Genomic DNA, 20,522 nt, shown 5'->3' with positions numbered 1-20,522 from the left:
GATAAGAGAGGTCGTTCTTGAATTTCAATTATGCGGCACCATCAAATGTAGCGTAGCTTAAATCCGAGAGTCATCATTACCATTTCATACCAACAGCACAATTTCAAAGTAGTCACAGATAGCTAGTAACCCTCATTCATACTACTACTATTAAACTCCATTCAAAATAATTCCCATAAACAGAAGTGACAACCTGTTAAAACAAGTATTTCATAACAGAGTTTGAAATGGCATCGTTACACCAGGGTAAAAGATTTTATATAATTAATTCAGGCATCTGAGTACATATGTTCTATTACAAATCCCTATATCCTAGAGAATGCACAACTTTGACTTACAATGGAGATGTGCCTGGAAAAAAAAGTGAAGCTACAGTTTGGCAAAGACCTGCAATCGGATGAATAAACACAAACAGGAATAAAGGAATAATATTTTGTGAAAATATGGACACCACACGGATATTTTAGCCACACAATTTTTGGGGGGAGCAAGACTGATATCGTGAAGTGAAAATAAGAAATAAGGTTGACAGGCAGAATTAAACTTTGTAGTTGTAGTTTTCTCTTTACAGATACACACCCTGCCACTGTAACCACAAAGTAGCCAACTTTAACCAGCTGTGTTCCAAATTTTATTAGGGCTTGCAATATTAATTTGAATGTTGGTGCTATAAATAGCTCTGCTTGATTGTCACATGCAAGAAATGCTGCTCTGGTGTTGCTGGTGTGTTACTGTTGCTCCAAGCTTATAAAGATGTTAGTCGTATTTCCAAGACCTGCAAACATATTTCCTTCCTTCCTTTTCACATTTGCTCTAAATCCTTTGTTTACTTTACAACATTCTAAAAATGGGTGTTTTTATATCCAATGGATGACGTAGTGTCTACATATATCCATGGTTAAAGTGTAAAATAGGCTTGTCTGCATGCTTGCTATTATTGAATTTGCACGGCTTTATAAATCAGACAGAGATATTGTAATATACATGTGTCTGCCTTTGTGCTACTTTTTAACCCTGAATCAACACAGTGTTTTATACATCTGGCCCTGGGCCTTTTGGAATAATGTGATCTGGACAGACAAATAAAAGATAGGATTGCAGACATGCTTTGGGCAGAATAAACACAGGTTCTCACAGAAATATCACACCAAGTGTGAGTGATGGTGGTGGAAACACTACGTACTGGGGTTATTTCACTGTGTCCGTGACTGGGCAGCTTGCAGTTATTGATACAACTCTGCATCATATCAAAGGATAATCTGAGGCCATCTGTCCAAGAGTCAAAGTGGAGCTTTTAACAAGAATTTAAGAGATCAAAAACACACTAATAAATCCACCTAGGAATGGTTCAAAAAGAAGAAACTGAGGGTTGTGTAATTGCTTAGAAAAAAAAGCCCAGATCTGAAATCCACTGAAAAGTTGTGGGGGAATTTGAAACACCCAGTACATGCAAGATAAAACATCTCAAACATCATGCAACAGAATAAAGTCAGCATGGAGGAGTCGTCAGAAATTTCAGAATTAGATAACAAAGGCTGGTGAACAAACCTGCAAATTGCTCACAAGAAGTTATTTCTGTTAATGCTCTCCTTCTGAGGCCAAAGGGGCACCTACTTTTCCACAGAAGAATATTACATGTATTGACATTTTTGTTGAACAAATGGCTGAAAAAGCTTTTTATTTATTTATTTTTGTTCCTTGCAGTCGTGTATTATTATAACCTTGAAACAGTTTCAGATAAAAGTGGATCAAATGTATGTATAGAGACATGTTAAAACAGCCAGAAGTGTCCTTGGGAAATGACTGTAAATTCACACACACACACACAAACCTCCCATGGGTGTAAACACACTTTATGCATTATCCTCCAATTCTTCATTGGACCTAGAGTAACAAAGCTGCGTGTTTGCATCAGCACACACAGGCATGGATATAAAGAACATACGTACATGTTGTCCTTTATGTTGGAATCAGTATGTTGCATGGCAAGGGGACACAGCTCTGTTCTTCCCTTTCTCAATTTGTGTTTTCTCCTTCCCTAGCTCGTCCAGCTCCGTGGGACAGACAAGAAGTTCACCTTGCTTCATGCCCTTGTGGAGCAGATTATGTTGCATGAACCGTGCTTGGCCACTTTTCCCCAGGAGTTGGCAGAATTTGAAACTGTCCCTGGAGGTATTTGCTAGACAAGATTTGATCAAACCTGAAAGAAATCTGCGTGGCACTTTTTAGTTGAGGTCTGTTAAATGAAACGTGTATTTTCTCTGTGTTTCGCTGCCCCCTTTCTTGGATAGCTTCCATCAAAGGCTTGACCGCAGAAGTAGATGGTGAGTAGATCACATTTTACTACTGTGTCACATTTTACTACTGTGTCCAAAGACTGTTAAATTTGCTGAGATTGCTGTAATACTGACCCTCCTTTTTTGTGCCAACAAAGTTATTTGTGAGGAAGTGTGATCGTAACATTTACTCCATCTTCTGTGATTGTAGCTTCAGTATACTTTGTTGAAACGCCATGATCTCATTGTCTAGGGAGTGTAAGGTCTCAATCCAATATATTGTCTATATGATGACTTACAAAAACTTGCCACAAGCCACAAATACTGCACTCCACGAGATCACACAGGAGACAGCACCTGATTTAAAGCAGCTATTTACTTCGGTGCTCAAATATCATGGACGGTAACCAAGACGTGTGTGTGTGTGTGTGTGTTTCTTTTCTTCAGTCCTGAAGAATGAACTAAAGAAAATCACTCAGTATAGAAAAATGTCCAAGAAGAAAAATATAGCAGCTCAGAATCCAAACTTCTTCAAAGACCTGAAGGTAAAGTAGAAAACATTTTGCATACATAAAGATTAAATAATCATTTAAAATATGGCTGTCAGTCATTTAAAGTTTTAGGCCACATATCGTCCAAACAAAACTAAAAACAATAAACTTTCTGTTACTGTAAAGAAGCAGAGTTCAATTCTGCAAAGAAAGCAAAGTACTCAAGTTTGCTGGCTTATTATCTTACGTTTTGTGGTTTTGCAGGGCATGGATATTGCTTTTAGCAGTAAGAAATCTGTGAATCAGATGTAAGGCTTGGGTGAAATTGATCATTTTGGACGATATGATCGATTGTTGACTTGCAATCCAAGGCTATCTGCTGCACAATATAGTCAAAAGTAAAAATGATTATGCTCCTCCTGTTTTGTTTCTTAATCTTGCAAAGCCATCCTGTAGCCCAGCTCAGATTCTTTCACGGGCTGGTTCCAGCCTACAGGTCATGTGTGTAAATGCCTCGCATGTCCCATTATCATGGCAAACTGCTTATACGTGAAATTTCAGACATAAATTGTTCTTGTCCTTCAAAATTTAGTAAACATTTAGAAAATATTTAGTAAGCCGACTGCAAACTGTTTGCAGTAACACAAACTTTGGCAACATCATAATTATTCAGCTTACCGGGGTATTTACCAAGGCTAAGGACGTAACTAAAACCACCCAATGAGGATTTTTCATATCAGGCAAACAATGCAGCTCAAAAGAAAGTCTTTTTACTTATTTAGCTTTGCTGCTGAGGTTGGAGCAGTGATGGAAGAGAAGACGCCTGCACAAATGTGTGTGTTCATCCTACAAGAAGAATGCTTTATGTGAGAAAATAATTCATTTGCATAATGTCATCAGAATGGGTTGAGAAAAGTGTGGGAGATGTTTAGGAAATCTTTTCAACAGTTCTGACTGAATCATTTCTGCAAATGGATAAAAAAAATATCTAAGTATTGCTGGGTGCTTCAATCATGTCGCAGTGGACTTGACCTTCTGTCAAACATTATAAGTTAGAAAAATACACAGAAAGACCCTGACGAAAACCGAGTTGTAAACTTTTGCAAACAATAACATGTTGTTAAATTTCTGTTCACTGCTCTGCTAAAGCAATGTTATTATGAATCTTTTCATTTCAATTTTCTCCCTCAGTCAATGTTTCTGGTAAAAATTACTGTTTTTTTCCTCAGGTTAAATTTATCATTAAATTAAATCAGGTAGTAACATTGTATATACATTTTAACTCCACCGTTTCCTTACAAATGTGGTTCTTCAGAAAATAAACAAAATTAAAAGATTGACCATATTTAAAAGCATTTTTAAAATCAATATAATTATTGCAATCGAAGTTATAAAGACTACGAAGACAGCAGTTTCAACTCCAGGTTGGAAACTCAAACGTGCATGGAGTGACTAGATCCTCACAAAGGAAAGCTGTTTTTCACATGAACAAATGAAACCAGTCCTTTCTCACATGTAGACCACAGCAGGAGACAGTTTGCACCAGCCATGTTCTCCCTGCTATAAATGCTCTGTTTGTTTAGAAGAGGGTGCTGCCTGAGTAAAGCGCACAAGAGGCAGTACACGGGACACTCATTCACCAGCTCTGAATCCACTTAACTAATATCTGTGCTGTTCTCACATCAGCACATGCAGAAATCACACAGGCTTTGAAGCAGAGAACTGGCAGCTTAAAGCCCCATCTGTCCATGTGGGATATTTGCACTGACATGTGCACCACATTTGGCCAGTGTCTAAAGGTTCAGGGCTGTAGTGCATTTGTGGAAATGGATTAAATATGTTTGTGTGGGACAATACAGGACACATCACTAATGCAGAGATGCAGTAAAATAAAGACCATTATGCAGTTTACAATTTTGGCCTTTAGGACTTGAAGAACATGTTTTTATTTGAATGTCACTTTCTCAGCAAACCTGGATAGTCCTCTTAAATTCGTCTGTCTCATTCTTTTTCTGTTCCACTAACTGTCAAAACTGTTGACAGTTACTAGACAGAACCGGAGCTATTTCAGCTCCGGTTCTGTCTAATCTAATCTTTGAGTTTAAGAGGGGATGGATCCATATACGTGCACATCTCATTTTGAGCCACCTGGATTTTGACCTGTAAGTCACATTCTTCCGCCATGCAAAAGTTATAAACAACTCTGGCAAAAAAAGGAAAACATATCTCTGTAAATTGCCTTCTGCACTTACCAAAGTATTTTCCCAGATTTTATTTTGCTGCATTCCTTATTTGCGGTAGTTCCCATCACATTCCACTGAAATCTGTATAACATGTTACCTTATTGAGACTTAATGTTGACAGCGAAAGGATGTGGCAGGTTAAGCTGCACTTGACCCATAATAACAGCATACTTTCTTCACAGCCAGTGAATAGAAAACAGACTTTTGTATCTTGCCATGTGCTGGAGTGCAGTCGCACATAAAGTGGGACACCTGGACACCCTAAATGTGTCTCTTTAAAGCCAGCCTCTTATGCTTTTTCTAATGCTCTGTCATTCATGCACACATATACGCGCTGTTACAATGGTAGAGCCAGTTTTTCTGTTCTCGACTTGGCTGTGACTACAGAAGTCTCACTCGTCTGCTCTTCAAATTAAGGGGCTACACTGAGGATTATCATGACATAAAGATAAATTTTTTAACTCTGACTGTAGTGAGTTCCATGAATAAAGACAAGAAAATCCACCTTTAATGAATCAACTCATCTATTTTTATATATTATGTACCTATATGCCATTGATTAACAGTACAATTATCCTTTAAAAAAAATCCAGGTAGCAGATCTTTAGTTTCCTCCTTTTATAAGCAGAATATTTCTAATTAAATGGTTAGCGTGAAGACTGACAAACTTACCAGGAGGTTCTTGTGCTTTTCCTTATATCCTAGATGGCGATTGAGAAATATAACGCAGATCTTTCGGCCCTGACGAAGACATGCGAGGAGATGAAGAAACTCTACTCTGACATACTGGTAATCCTTGAATTATTATTTCAATATCTCAGCGTCAAAGACAGATGGTTGATTATAATAAAGGTCAATCAAATGGACCAATATGGCAAGGCCATGATGATCCACTTGGTAAAATAAATCCGCTTGGCATCTTTCTTGGCCTTAAGACAACAATTCTGATGGCTAAAGATCCAAACGGGACACAAAAAGAAAAAAAGAAAAAAGACAGATGGTCCCCTGTCCCAGTAATGTCTAGATGGCCCTCTTCAGTTATTTGTCATCTCATCTTCCCCATGCTACACTGGGAGAGTACATTATTTCAAGAATCCACAAGGTTACTTTGTTTGCACCGCGTGTCCTTGAGGGCTTCCACAAGCGCATATAATGTATGTGATTTATACCTTATAACAATGATCTCAACGTCGTTTAAAACCCACCACAGCTGATTTGCTGTTTTGGAGTGTTATACCTCCTTCATTGGATAATTTTAGGAGGATTAGTGAACATTGGTTTCCTGCAGGCAGAAAGTGTGAAAGACAAGTTCATCCCGACCCTTAATGTGCAATGTCACGTTGATTTAGGATGCTCTACAAATGATGAAAAATGACGAGATGTTGGAGCACCCCTGGTGGGATTCTCATGTAGTTTTTTTTTTGAGTCATTTGTTAGACCTTAAGGGGCGTACCATAAATTTAACATAGTTTTTGAGCTTCATACTGCTTTGTGACTCTTTGTATTTTGATGACATCTCATTTATACGTATATCTGAATGTACAATACATCCATTCGTACGTGAACCTTTTATGATTTAAGGGCTCTTTTGTGTGGACTGGACTCTGGAAACGGTGATGTTCTTTAATGAGAAATGCACCTGCCTTAAAAGCTCTGGTCGCATGGTGAGATCGACCATAAAGCGAACACCTCTGTCACACATATCATCAGATTTAGTGGAAGCACTGGTCCCTGTGTATTCTTTCATCACATTGTCCATAAAAGAGAACCTTTTCTTTGCTTACTAGCCTGGTTAAATTAGGTTTTCAGAGCTCAATCCCACTTTTGACATCTTAACAGGGGCTATGTCTTTTTTTAAGGAGTCACCCACCAAAAACAATCAATACAAAAGCAGTGCCTATTTTCTCACCTTTCTCATATCTCTATGGACAATCCATCATCATAGAGTCCACTTACCCTTCCTGCTGTATTTGAGAGCTGAGATATGACAGCATGAGCTGTGAGCTTTAGGCCCGGTAGGAAATTTTGTTATACTAGAGAAACAATTAGATTCCTGTGCACTCAAAATATTTGTTCACAAGTAAACAAAGGTGCCATTCAGCATTTCTCTAAATCCTTTAAAAGAATCATCTGCATCGATTCCTTTGTGTTTGGTGTAGATTTTATAAGAAATGGAAACAAGGGATCATTTAGTGTGTTTTACATGTAATTTCTTTTAAAAGCAAAGGAGTGGTTTAACATGTTGCTGCGTCAGAGCAAGATGAGAAGACTAATACCACGTTCATGTTGTTGTATGGTAAATATGAAGCAACAGACAGCAATTTGTTGATGTAGCTTAGCACAAAGTTTGGAAACAAACAACTCGTCTGGCTGAAGCCGTTGAGTCTGGCTGATTTTGTCTGGCACAGACTCTTTGAAGCTCCAGCCAGGCAGATATTGTTTCTCCTTCATTTTCCTTCTGAGTCCTCACATTTGTCAAACAGCCGTTTTGCTGTGATCACTAACACAGTGTCTGAACAGGCTGGACAGTGAAAGCAGCACCTTTGTTGTGCAGGTTTTGAAGATACTTACAACATAAAACACCGCAATAATCCAGTATTTATAACAATGGATTGCATTTATATAGCACTTTTCTAGGCAACCAAAGCGCTTTACAATTCCACTACTCGTTCACTCTCACATTCACACACTGGTGCAGGCAAACCACAGTTGTAGCCACAGCTGCCCTGGGACAGAATGACAGCCAGTAGGGTAAAGTGTCTTGCCCAAGGACACAACAACCAGGACAGAGAGAGCTGGGGATCAAACCGGCAACCTTCCGGTTACAGATGAGCTTCTCAACCCCCTGAACCACGGTCACCCCAGTATCACCAGATCAGAGAAAATAAGTAGATGGATCTATACTTTTTCAGTTCTATGTTGTATTGTGTGAACAGTTAGCAGCTGAAGGAGAGGTAGCAAATCATTTGCAGTAGTCTGACTGCAAACAGTGGTCAGTGAGTAGGCAAATATTGAAAGGCACTTGGCTTTGCCAATTGGCTGCTCCCTGTCTTTCATTATATTACATCAGGGTTAACACCTGGCAGGAATTTCTTTTTGTAATTACTGTAATAAGTTGCTGTCAACTTGATTAATATCATGTCATGTCTTTTGTATGCTCTGCTCCGTGTGTGTGAGGATGCAAATACTATCACACTTTTATATAAGAGCAAAGCGCAGTGAAGACCCTGCAGGGCAGCAGTTAGCTTAACATTACAGAGAAATCTTTTACAACCTGATACAAATACCACAATTGACACAAATGCTCTTTTTTGAGTGCCCTTTTAAAAAATCTCAATTAAAAATTCAAGATCGTAGCAATTTCCAGGGCAGCCTTCAACTCTGGTAAGAAAATATAATTTTTTCAATATTTTTTCAATATAATATTCAATATAATATAATATTCAAGTAGACTTGACTTCAAGTCTACTTGTTTCGAATTATGTATGCTCAAAGAGAGGTCACCTTTTGGAGCCTAAAGCTGTGTCCAAATTCAAAGGCTGCATCCTTCGGAGGCCCGTTTGTAGGCCGATTACGTCACAGCGACGCAACGAAGGCTGTCCAAATTCAAAGAATCCTCCACACACGGCTGACAAATGCTTCCTCCTTTACCCCAGATTTAAAGGATGGGTCGGGTGTATCCTTCGTGGCCCACCATATCCCAGAATTCATAGCGCGGCCCAGCCAATTCCAGTTTCTAACAATGGCGGCAGCTACTTAGTTTTAATATTACTCTTATTACTCTTTCTGGGTCACAAAATAAACTTACGCCAAAGTCCTGTTATATTTTAGATAGCAAGGAGCAAACAACTGAGTTTATTAAAGTCCACCAAGACAGCTGGTGACACAAACCTGAAGGCTAGACCCCCCAATTTCACAGCCTCACACTTCCAGCCTTCTCGGTCTTCGGAGGACCCGGCCGTTGTGGTCTACGTGGGCCGGGTCCTCCGAAGACCGAAAAGGCTGGAAGTACGAGGTGGCCAAAGAATTTGGACACAGCTTAAGATTACTAAGAAGCTGCTATGTGTTCTGCTCAGTTCAGGGCTGTAGTAGTAGTAAGTCAGTTCTTCTTGTCCAAATCTCACCCATGGCTACAAGAAGCTGGCTATTCAAGATGGCCCAACATGTAAAGTAGGTAATTTACCTTTTTGAAGGTCAGTGGCCTAAAATAGTAGTTACCTGAACTGGAATTGATGAAAACACAATTTAAAAATTTAAATTCTATCTACTTTGTACCAAATTAACAACTCCAGGTGGACAAACATACTGAATTGGGGGGAAGGAATAGCGGAGTAGCACGAATACATTATTTATTGATGATTTTTTTAAATGTTTATTTGTTCCATTTTGTTTCATCACGTTTGGAAACCAATGGTTTCAAGTTAAGCATGCTGCTGCTTTGCTTCAATGTCATCACAGTGAGGAATTCAGCTTTTGAATTTAACAATGGGAAAGAATGAGCCAATATCCACAGATCAGGTTACATAAAACCTGTAAAATGTTTTGATTTGACTGTGCTTATGTGGAGGAAAAAAACTGTTTCAATCAATCCAGCTGTCTAAACAAGCCATGTATCTTTTTTGTAAGCTGCACGAACATGGATGACTGAAAAATCAATCTCCGGTGTGTCTCTGCCTTAAGAGAGCTAACTGTTGATGCTCACACCAGCTGCAGTTGATTTGCTCTCACAGCCTCTAGTTTGTAAAGGCTCTGGTCATGACCACTTAATCAATGTGATAAAGGTCCAATGGATTTTTCCAGTTAATGTAATTCCACAACGAAGTTTAAAAACCAATAAGCCAGTTTTTCCACAGAGGCGTGCCGCTTCCTGTCAGGGAGGTTAGCGTGTAATTTGGGCAGGTAAGCAGGTCAATGGAAGGCAAGACTTCATGTGGTAGATATGCTTTCAGTGGAGCAGACAGTGTAGCTCGATCAAAAGTGCAAAAAGTTGACTAAACTTGTGAAGAATGCAAAATGCATATCATGCATTTCTAATTTATACATAAGCTCATGTAGAAATTGAGAAACACCTCTTACATACTGATGTAACCCCAGCTGCAGCTTTTCATTTAATGTGCAGATATTAGAATCATATCAGTATCATCTAAACCTCAGCAAGAAAGCAAATAAGCATATTTTTCTAAATGAGGAACATTTTAAATGAACATCCTTGAACAATAAATCCTAATTTACCTCAATATTATCCTAATCCAATATTATACCTTATTCTTAACATAAATCACTCTTCCACTATTATTAAAAATGTTCTGGTGGTGAATCGGCTGTGGCCTTTTTAAAGTTTAACTAGCTGACCTTTAACTGCATTGTCCCCTTCAGGCAGGGAGTTATATTTTAATCATCAGGCAGTGCTGCTTAAATGTAGCATCATCTCTAAATGTTTGATCAAAGTTTTGGAAGCTTGTTGTTAAGAATAAGCTACATCTGTCAATCCATTTATCCACCTGTCCGTCCAACTCTCCAATTTAGGGTGAGAGGTGAAGTACACCCTCAAAAGCTTGCTACTTTATTGCAGATAAATAAACTCTTCCTCATATGCTGTCGTTTTCCCTGGACTTTCAAAATTCAATTCAATTTAGTTATATTTATACAGTGCCAAATCACAACATCAGTCGCCTCAAGACAGCAATCATATAACCCCCTATGAGCAAGCAATATGGCAACAGTGGGAAGGAAAAGCTCCCTTTTAACAGGAAAAAACCTTCAGCAGAACCAGGCTCAGGGAGGGGCGGCCATCTCCTGCCATTGGTCGGGGTGAGAGAAAGAAGACAGGATAAAAGACAAATGACTTGTCAAACTATGGCTTCTACAAGATCTTGCAATGCAACTTGTGGTATCAGGAACAAAGATGTTATGAAAGACTGTGATCTGCAAAAAATATGGCATTTGGGAAACTATCTTCCACATGAATGCAACGATTCCCAGCAGAACACTCCCAGAGTGTCACACTGCCTCTGCTGATGTGCCCTCTTACCATAGGTGCTTTCTCTAGTGGACAGGGATCAGCATGGGAACTTTCAATCAGCCTGTGGCATTGGAAGCCCATACAAAGCAGGCTGTGATAGACTGTATGCTGTAACATCTTTCAATCATTGGCAGAATTAGAATTTTCAGAAATTTGTGCCACAACAGCTGCTTTGTGGCGGACCAGTGGTGGACTGGACCAGCCTTTTAGCTCTCTGGTCCTTTATTAGTACCTAATTTTCTTATAAGGGAAGGGGAGGAGATAGCTCAGTAGGTAGGATTAATAAAGTATACAAAAAAATTATATTTCACATGTGTTGGCAGTTGAATAGGTGAACAAAACTGGCAGGAGGCAGGAAAAAGATAAATTCATGAAAAAAAAGAAACAACAAAATACAGAGAACAGGGGAAAACTTGTACTAGTGCTAAGCACTAAAGCACTAAGATTTTCTGACAATAGGAAATAGTGGATGAACTGGGGTGATAGATGATGAAGGTGTGCCAAAAAAAACTGAGCAAAAGAAAGATGTGAAACTGACAGAAGGATAAAGAGACCAAGAAACACAAAAAACAAGAAATCTAAGAAATAATTTCACTTACTAAAGTCACTTAGATCATTATGCAAACCCATTTCTCTTTCTTCCACCTTTAATAACTGACTGGTCACTTTCTACATAATACATAATATGTATATCCCAACCTGTGACAGGTGCTATTGTTACAAGATCGTTAATATTATTCACTTTACCTCTCAGTGGTTTTTAAATGGTGGTGCTTTTCATATACCTTATATTTGAAATGTTTTTTGTTGAACCATTCTCAGGCTATTCTCGTAGTCTTCTTTAAATACAAGACCACAGAGCAATCAAGCATCCTTTTTCTTAAAAAAACAAAAAGAAAAGACCAATGTCATTTGAGGATTAACACAGGACAGTCTGTAGACACTTGCCCCACTTGTGTCCCATCCATTTTACTGAGTACTAAGACTGTGCCTCTGAAACTTCCTAAAGGAGCGCTGGAAAAATGATTAAGACTGACTGGGCTGTGGTGTAGTGCAAGGGAGCAGCAGGTTGGGGAAAAGGTGTCATATTTAGTCACATCTTGTCAAGGGGGCGGAAGGAGGGAATTCACAATGATGCCCTGAAATAGCCAACATGCAAATGTATTAAACATAGAAGCAGCTCATAAAATTTTGGGGCAGTTGATTTGCGGATGTCCCCAGACACTGGAAGCATGTTTTTAAAACCACTTCAAGTACTAAATAAAAGGAGACATTTTATATAATACGCTATAAAACATGCGCTCCAATTTTTCTAATACATAAAAGCAAAAATAAAAACATGAAGACTAGACTCTATCAGCTGTGTCACATTACCAGCCTTTTTTCATACAATGCACATGTTTAATGCACCATGTCAGTGAGACATGATATAAGAAAATCAATTCCACCTCAGGTTCTGCAGATAAAAAGTTTTAATATTGCTTCTTCGAGCACAGCTCAGACCTACAGGTTAAACATTATCCAAGACCCGCCTGTCAGGTGTGTAATGAACATTCCTGGGTCTGGTTTTGTAACTTCATTTGTATTAATAAAATCAACAGCAGGCATACTTTAGGTATGTTGATATTTTTATATAAGGATAGTTCAGTAGTATACAATTTACAATGGGGCGATCGTGGCTCAAGAGTTGGGAGGTCGCCTTGTAATCGGAAGGTTGCCCGTTCGAGCCCCAGCTCGGACAGTCTTGGTAGTTGTGTCCTTGGGCAAGACACTTCACCCGTTGCCTACTGGTGGTGGTCAGAGGGCCCAGTGGCGCCAGTGTCCGGCAGCCTCTGTCAGTGCGCCCCAGGGTGGCTGTGGCTACAATGTAGCTTGCCATTACCTGTGTGTGAATGGGTGGATGACATATTTATCCATATGGGTTAGTAAATTGATTTTATTGGGCCCAGCATGTGTTTGTGAAAATACTCATAAATGTTCAGCGTGCATAAAAGACAAGGAAGCGAATCAGCTAAAACACTGTTGAGAGGATTAAACTTCTACACTTTACCAAGTAAAAGAAAGTCTTTTGCTCCAGTTATACATAATTTTGAGCATCCCTGGCAGACAGTGAAAAATGTGAGGATAAAAGTATGCAAATAGACTAATCTGCACATCTGAGTATAATATTTCATGGTGAGAACAGTGTTAACCATTAGCTAACATCTTCCTTTTGCTGCTGGGGACTTTGCTGAATCTTACACCTGTGTAACTGTTTCTACGAACTGAAAGCACACAGTAATACAAATGCACTGACTGTCAGCTGTTACGCTTTAAGTATTTGGAAGAGCAAGGCTTGTGTTACAGCGCCAATGTCCTCCTTCATTTTTATTCTGAAACAGCAGCCACTACAAATACTCTTTGTCTTTAAATGTAGATCTTTGGATATATTTGCCATGGGAATTTTCTTATTTTAGTCCGAGGTCCTCCTTCATGAAGCTCTCAACTAATCTTAGCAGCAACAAGGTTTCTGCTGGGAAACCTAATTCCCCATCTACATAAATACAAACATGAACATTACATTTTTACATTGTCATTAAATCTACAGTACCAACAAAATAGCAGATACTATAAGCAACTAAAGATGGGATGCTACAGAGAGCTACAAAAACAAGGGCTGGCGTTAGTGCATTAGCAGAGCTAAAGTCATTAGTGTCAGCTCTAATATACATGTTGTACATCTGGGTGAATATTAATGACTGAGTCGGCTGATAGCCACACAGCTGTGAATAAGTGTGAAGCATAAAATGATGCCAATCACACTGTGAAAGCGTGAGCTAGCTAACTGTGGCAAATTGTATGATATTCCAACTGCAGTAAATAAGTGATAACAACGGCAAGCTCGCTTTTTATTAGGCTGACTGCGATTTTTTTTTCATGCAGAGATATGCAGCTTTGCTTCAGCAGCTTGAAATGTGATATCTTTGGAAGTATATTTATTTAGTTTTTTGCTGACATGAGGTATAGCAATAGAATCAACAGCCAGGTTAGGTCTCATATACACAGTCTTAGTGAATGGTCAGCGACCCAGTGGCAACCTCTAAGTATGGCAGTACACAGTCACAAGGAAAGCGCTGAAACAAACACTAGTAGTATTTGCCGTTAAAGTAAAAGAAAAGGTTTCAAAAGGTGCGACTTTTACTTTGAAGACAAACTTGGATACACAGTTTCAATACTGCTCGGCGAATAGTATTTGTCTTCCATGCAAATGCAAGGAAACTGTGGCAATCGGGTATTAATTGAAGGGGGTTCTGTGTAGCATGATATACCTCATTGCCACCAGTTTTACCTACTGATTGCAAGTGGCCAGTTCTGCCAAGTGTTCAGGGAACACGCAATTTTCCCTTGGGACCAGTGGTTGCTAGGGGATCGCTGGCCAGTCTCTAAGACGCTTTAGTCATTTCTGACAGCTTAGCACAAAAACTGAAAAGACTTGATCATTAGAAAAGGTAAGAAACTCGCCTTCCAGCGCAGCATGTCTAACACGTAATAATTTGTAATGTCTTTACAAGAGCAAGATGTAAAGGAACAAATTCAATTAAGATGAAGCCCAACTGTGCTGAAGGCTGTTTCATATTATTAGTGAGCACATCCAGTGTGTGTTCAAGTCAGCTGTTTGGTGTGCGTTATAAGATTTATAGTACATAATATTTGCTTGTAAGTAAGCTTATGGTTAATTTCATTAGAGAAATTACACATTTGTAAAACATAACAAAAATAATACCAGGAAAGAGTAACAGCATATGGCTTCAGTCTGAACTTTAACCTGCACAGTCAACAGCATGCAGTCAGCAAATTAGTACGTTTAACCACTGTGACCCTTTGTAATAAACTTTGGCTTCAGAATGACTAACATTAGTATGCCAGTGACCCTTTTAACCACCTAGGTCTACCTATTAATTTGGCAGTACATGTCTGCATCATTGTATAAGGGCACTCAAGGATTGGGATGCATGCTGAGGCAGCATATGAGCTAATTAAATCAAAAGACTATTGTTAAGAAGAACATGCGCGGGCCAGGCACCACTTCACAAATGAAAGTGATTGCAGTTGTTAATTGTAAAACAATTTTTTTTACAAGCCCTGTGGTCATGGAAGATGTAACTGCTGCCACATTATTTTCATTTTATTTATTTATTTATTTATAAATCAGTAAACCTTTTTTTCTCTTCTGCATAGGTGAAATTTGGAGAACCGGCGGATCAAGACTCTCAGGAGCTCTTTGGCTTGCTTTGTCAGTTTGTGCATGACTTCAAAAGGGCACATGCTGAAGCTGTATGAGTTATAGAGTTATTGCACAGAGTACTTACATTAGTGAGGGCAGAGACTGCAGTGTTGCTTACTAAATGAAACTGATCCATCTTTGTTGTGACAATTATAGAAGTTTGAGGTACAGAACTATATGACACAGTGTAACTTAATTAGTTTTTTCAAACTGATGGTTTGATTTAGTTTTTTTTTTTTTTAATATATATTTTTCCTGAGTTGTACAGATATTTTATTAGATAATGGACAATGCATTCATTGTAGCAAATCCTATCCCTGGACAGCCTGACAGACTGACTATGTCACGGAAATCAATTTTGTGAATACAAACTGATTTATGTCACATCGTATCATATCATAGATTGGTTTGATTTGTGTTTACTGACATTTATTTTGAGACAAATCAGTAATGAAGGATGTAAAAGCCCTTGGTTGGAGCCAACACCCAGATGCTGAAGTGTGCTGTGAAAACTCACAGCTCTCTTTGCTGGCAGAAGCACAAACCCCCACCCCCTAAAAACAACTCATCAGAGGCCAGCGGAGGTGGGCATTCTTTGGGTGTGTGATTATTTTGAACATTCGGTTGTTCTTTGGTCGGGGACATTGCCTGTTCTGGTTCTCTGTTAGAAACTCCAAGGCTGGCTGTGATTCACATCTGCTATGTGGAAAAAAAACCCCTAAAAACATGATCAGCAACATACATTTCGCTTTCAAACAGAAGAAAGGTCTTCTTATTGCCAGTTGGAACTGATTGATGTGCCTTTGTGTGTTTGACATTTTAATCAGTTAACAGAAAAAAACACTGTTTATACCCATAACTGTGAACGGTGGTGGCATAATGAAGAAGACCCCTCGCTGAGATGGAAAAGTTGCATATTTTTCCGTTCTAAAAGGAGAAACCAATTATTTTAATTAAAACTGTATCTGTAGAAACGGGTGATTCATTAGCAGGAAACATACAAAACGGCTTTATAAAATATTTAGTTCATGCAGCTTTTGTTTCATACAGAATTGTAACTGGCTTTTGTGTTTTTGTGCTCTTCACTTCATGCTCTTGTATTGCATTTGAAATCGAAAACTGATAAATCTCATAACATTTAGCATATAGAAAAAAAAATCAATACTAAAAGTTATTTCAGATTATGTGGCCTTCTATTTTATTGCTCTGAATTAGTTTTAGTTCTAAAAACTAAAAGATAAATATATTAACTATATTTTTTTCTACCCTTGTTATAACCTTGTGTTTCTGCAGCTTTCATTCATTTAACAGACATTTAACCTGAGTTCGGGTTGTGGGATTTAAAAGGCTGTGCAAAAAAAATCCTAACTGCAATGTAAATGATTGGACATTTTTTCCCAACTATTATTCCCTTCAGCCATGTGACATCTAAGATACAGTAATGTGCAAAAATCTTGAGCCACCTATGTTTTCTTCATATTTTGCTTCCAAGGAAACAGATTTTCTTGGATCTTTTTAAAAGTAGTATTGAGCAATAGCTCTCCAGGCTTTCTAAAGGTCATTCAAAGTTTTACTTTGGACAGTGGCTGCTTTTTTGGTGCATTCCTTGTATCTGACAATTTTCAGAGGAATCCTTTTTTTGTTTGTTTGTTAAGCCACTTAACACCGATCTACGAATCATTCAAGCATAAAAAAGACACCCAAGTCAAAGGATGAATGAGTGTTATGTCTACAAAATAAACAACTTAGCAAAGAACTCATTTAACACACTGTTTCTTCCCATTTCTTTAGTTGAATTATATTTCATGTGGTGTACCTCGTGTTTAAAGAAATGAAGGAATCTGGACAAGGGAAGGACAAAAGTAGTAGTAGTAGTCAGACCTAAAATAACTGTCTATGGAAAATAATGTTTTTAAGAAACATGAAAAATCTGACAATCCATCTACTGTCTAATGAAGCCTCATCAGAAACTGTGTCAGTGGAAGGGTGGCTTTCAAGAAGCCATTTTTAAAGAAGGGAAACAGGGAGAAAAGGCCGAGGGAAGTGACACAATAGCTTAATTTTTCAGCATAACAATGATCTTAAACGTCTGTTTGTTAGGATGCCTGGGTCGTTGACCCAGGGTTTTTGAGTTTATTATATTATTTATACTTTCTAGTCTTTGGTTTCTTTGAGTTCTGTCTTATGGTTTATGTCTCTGTCTTCTTTAGTTGCTCTGTCTCCCCTATCACCTGTATCCCCTTGTCTAGTTCGCGTCTCTGTGTATCCTTAGTTCCTATATCCCCGTGTTCAGTCAGTGTTTGTGTCTGCCCTGGTCCCACGTCTCTGTTCCCTCTGTAGTGCCTGCATGTGAGTCTGTGTTATGTGTTTCCTGTTTTACTTTGAAGGTCTCTGTCTTATCTCAGTGTGTTCAGTTTACGCTTCCTTTTGTCTCGTCAGTTCTGATTTGCCCCAGCTGTGTTTCCCTCCTGTTATTCATTCCCTGATTGCTCCTTCTGTGTATTTAAGCCCTGTGTTTCTCTGTGTCCGTGTCGCGATCTACCGTTTATTTTGCTGTGTGTTTTGTCAATCCGCTGGTGTTAGTTTATTTTTGACCTTTTTCCAGTTATGTTATGTTTGAGTTCAGCATTAAAGCTGTTTTGGTTTAAGTTCTGTCTCTGGAGTCTGCACCTTGGGTCCTATTCCTGTTTGCACACAGCCGGTACCTAACACTGTTAAGGTTCTCAGTCATCCAAATTTAAGTGTCCCCCCCACAGGGCTGTGATTGGGTAGAGGATCATTAGGGGGTCCATTGTCCCTCTTGGGGGGACACTCCCACAGGGCTTAAATCCAATACAATACAGTGAAAACATACATGGACAGAAAAGCTTACACACTATCAGTCATGTATTGACCTCCCCAGAGACCTGTGGGATCATCTTGACAGAAAACAAAACAAAAGCAGCCAACACCCAAATAAGAGCTTTGAATAACTATTCCTTAAGACTAAAAGAATGCTTGTTTAAAGGAGTTCAGGCTATGTTGAAGAATAAATGTCGTCATACCAAATATTGACTTTCAATCAATCTGTTTTTACCTTACACACTATATTTACACAGATGATTGCGCATGTTTTCCTAAATCACGGGCCTATTTCCCATTTTCTTAGCAAAGTATAAAGAAATGGGGTGGCTCAAGACTTTTGCACAGCGCTGTAGAACTAAATTCTGTTTACAATATATAAATCTTAAATCCTGGTTTAAGCGAGGCACTCTTTACCTATGAACTCCTGTGGAGAAAGTTCATTAACAGGCGCCCGTGTGAAGGTGTTCATTATTCATTTTGTTGTTGCTGCTGCAACATCAAACAATTTGGCAACAGTTTTCTTTCAGAAAACAAAGCTTCACATTTGTTTGAGAGTCTGTAGTTTGTACTGCTTGAATCCCTCAGACCTACTTTCTCTCCTCTGACTGTTTCCACAGGAGGAGGCATTGTTACAGAGGTTTGTCCACTGGATCACGGTGACTTCCTCCGTGTTTGTGCACTGCGGTGACATGGTGTAAATCCATTTAAAATGTTAGCAGAGGCACATGCTGTGAAAATTTGTTTTGTGGTGCCATGTTGGACCGCAGTTCTATTTTGGGAAAGTTGAGTCTGAGTACGCCGCCTGTTTAATTGGCAGCAGAGGGAATAAAACAAATTCGCATTGGACCAACAGTAAACTTGTTCAGGGTCACATCTCGGCGGCTTCTGTGTACCTGCCTAAAACTTTAAAGCTGCATTAATCAATACTTTATGTTAATACTGGATCAAATGACTTTCTAATGTGAAACGTGTCACTTATATCAGAAACCTTCTGAGAATTATCTCCAGAGGTTTTAAGGGCTTACATTGCGAGGAAAATGAGATGTGTGAGATCAGAGTAACAAGGGAGAGTACAGGTGTGTTTTAGATCAGGGTGGAAGCTATGATTATGTGCAAGCCTTTCTTATCAAGAGATTAAAAACTGTCTGCTGGCATACTAATCTGATAACCCATCCCCTTTTGCCCGACAACTTAGCCCCTGGGGACTGTGGCCAATGTTTGGGCTTCCAGTGCTGCCAGTGGATAGATTAAGACTTCCTGTTCTGAGTCATGGTTTATGAAAGCACAAACATTTATTTATTTATTTATTTTTTTAAAAACTCATAGAAAAGGTGGTTCTAAGAAACTGAGAGGCTCTGTGTTGGCATATGGTAGACACTCCAACACGTTCTCACTATCAAAGCATAAAATTTTATGCTAGGTGACAAATCGTCGATATATTACGCTTCCGGGGACCCAACACGTCCCTATATTACGAGATCAGAAAAATGAGGAAACATGCAAACACTATCTAACGTCATTAAAGTGCTGGTTAAGGTTAGGGATCAGGTTAGGGTTAGGGCTGGAATACACGTGAATTACCATGGGAGCGTCATTCTACTGGATTTCATCCATAACCCGACGCGTAGAATAAGAAAGCGGCCGCGTCCACCTTTTGTGTTCCTCAGAAACGCCGCGGGACTTGACAAATCGTCATTATTTTACGCCTCTGGACACTCTGAGCTGAACACTCACAAAGTATACCTAAAGTTTAGCCTGAATTATTGTCGGTCTTTCAGCAATGAAATCTTGTTGACTTCAATAAGACTTCAAAACAGTGATTGACAACGTGAACCTATTAGAGAAGCCTTACTGTTGTCACAAAGTGAGAAGCAGGGTCATTTTGTCATAGATTTCTATCATGCAATGTCATTTAGTTTGTTTCTTGGGTTATTTACTTGTTTTCTTATTACACTCAAACCCTTTAAGCATTTACTCTGTAAGTCATAACACACACACATCCAACATGATGGGGCTTTAACAGCTAAGTGCAATATAGTTTTTTAAAGAATTTCCGCTACCTAAATACACTTGAAAGAAAGGTGAACATTAAAAAAAACACAGAAACTAGCTCTGTGCAAATGGTAATAACAATAATTTCACTGTGGTGTTAAAAGGTTCTTGTTCTGCACCAAGAGGGACAAAAACTATGATTATAGGGTTGGGTTTTTATAATGATTAATCAAAGTTATTTTTACACAAAAATTGTTGTGTCCAATGAAAGCACATGAGGCAGGCACTCTTGAGTCACACGGCCTAAACAAATGCCTGCTAATGATCGAGAGATACATGCTTTGCATTTAATCACACTTTGATAAAAAATAAGCGGTTTGAAAGTTGTTT

At 38.8% G+C, this 20,522-nt stretch overlaps 1 protein-coding gene across 4 annotated transcripts in view; it reads left to right on the top strand.

Moving 5' to 3' along the window:
* LOC113013209 (uncharacterized) overlaps window positions 1–17,944 on the top strand; it is a 52,831-nt gene extending 34,887 nt beyond the window's left edge. The window contains exons 13-17 of one of the 4 annotated variants that reach the window (XM_026153930.2): window positions 2,043–2,172; window positions 2,292–2,324; window positions 2,724–2,821; window positions 5,716–5,799; window positions 15,251–17,944. In XM_026153930.2, the coding sequence (XP_026009715.2) occupies window positions 2,043–2,172; window positions 2,292–2,324; window positions 2,724–2,821; window positions 5,716–5,799; window positions 15,251–15,352 (447 nt within the window). In that variant the 3' untranslated portion in view covers window positions 15,353–17,944. Of the gene's footprint in view, window positions 1–2,042; window positions 2,173–2,291; window positions 2,325–2,723; window positions 2,822–5,715; window positions 6,490–15,250 lie in introns of those variants that run through there. The other 3 variants (XR_013904147.1, XM_080295056.1, XM_080295057.1) reach the window with 3 other exon arrangements.
* The last annotated feature ends 2,578 nt before the right edge of the window (window positions 17,945–20,522 follow it).

This window comes from Astatotilapia calliptera, chromosome 20 (assembly GCF_964374335.1).
Source record: "Astatotilapia calliptera chromosome 20, fAstCal68.1, whole genome shotgun sequence".
Classification (NCBI taxonomy): Eukaryota; Metazoa; Chordata; class Actinopteri; order Cichliformes; family Cichlidae; genus Astatotilapia; species Astatotilapia calliptera.
The sequence above is the reverse complement of the archived record's forward strand: the minus strand, read 5'-3'. Positions and strand labels throughout refer to the sequence as shown.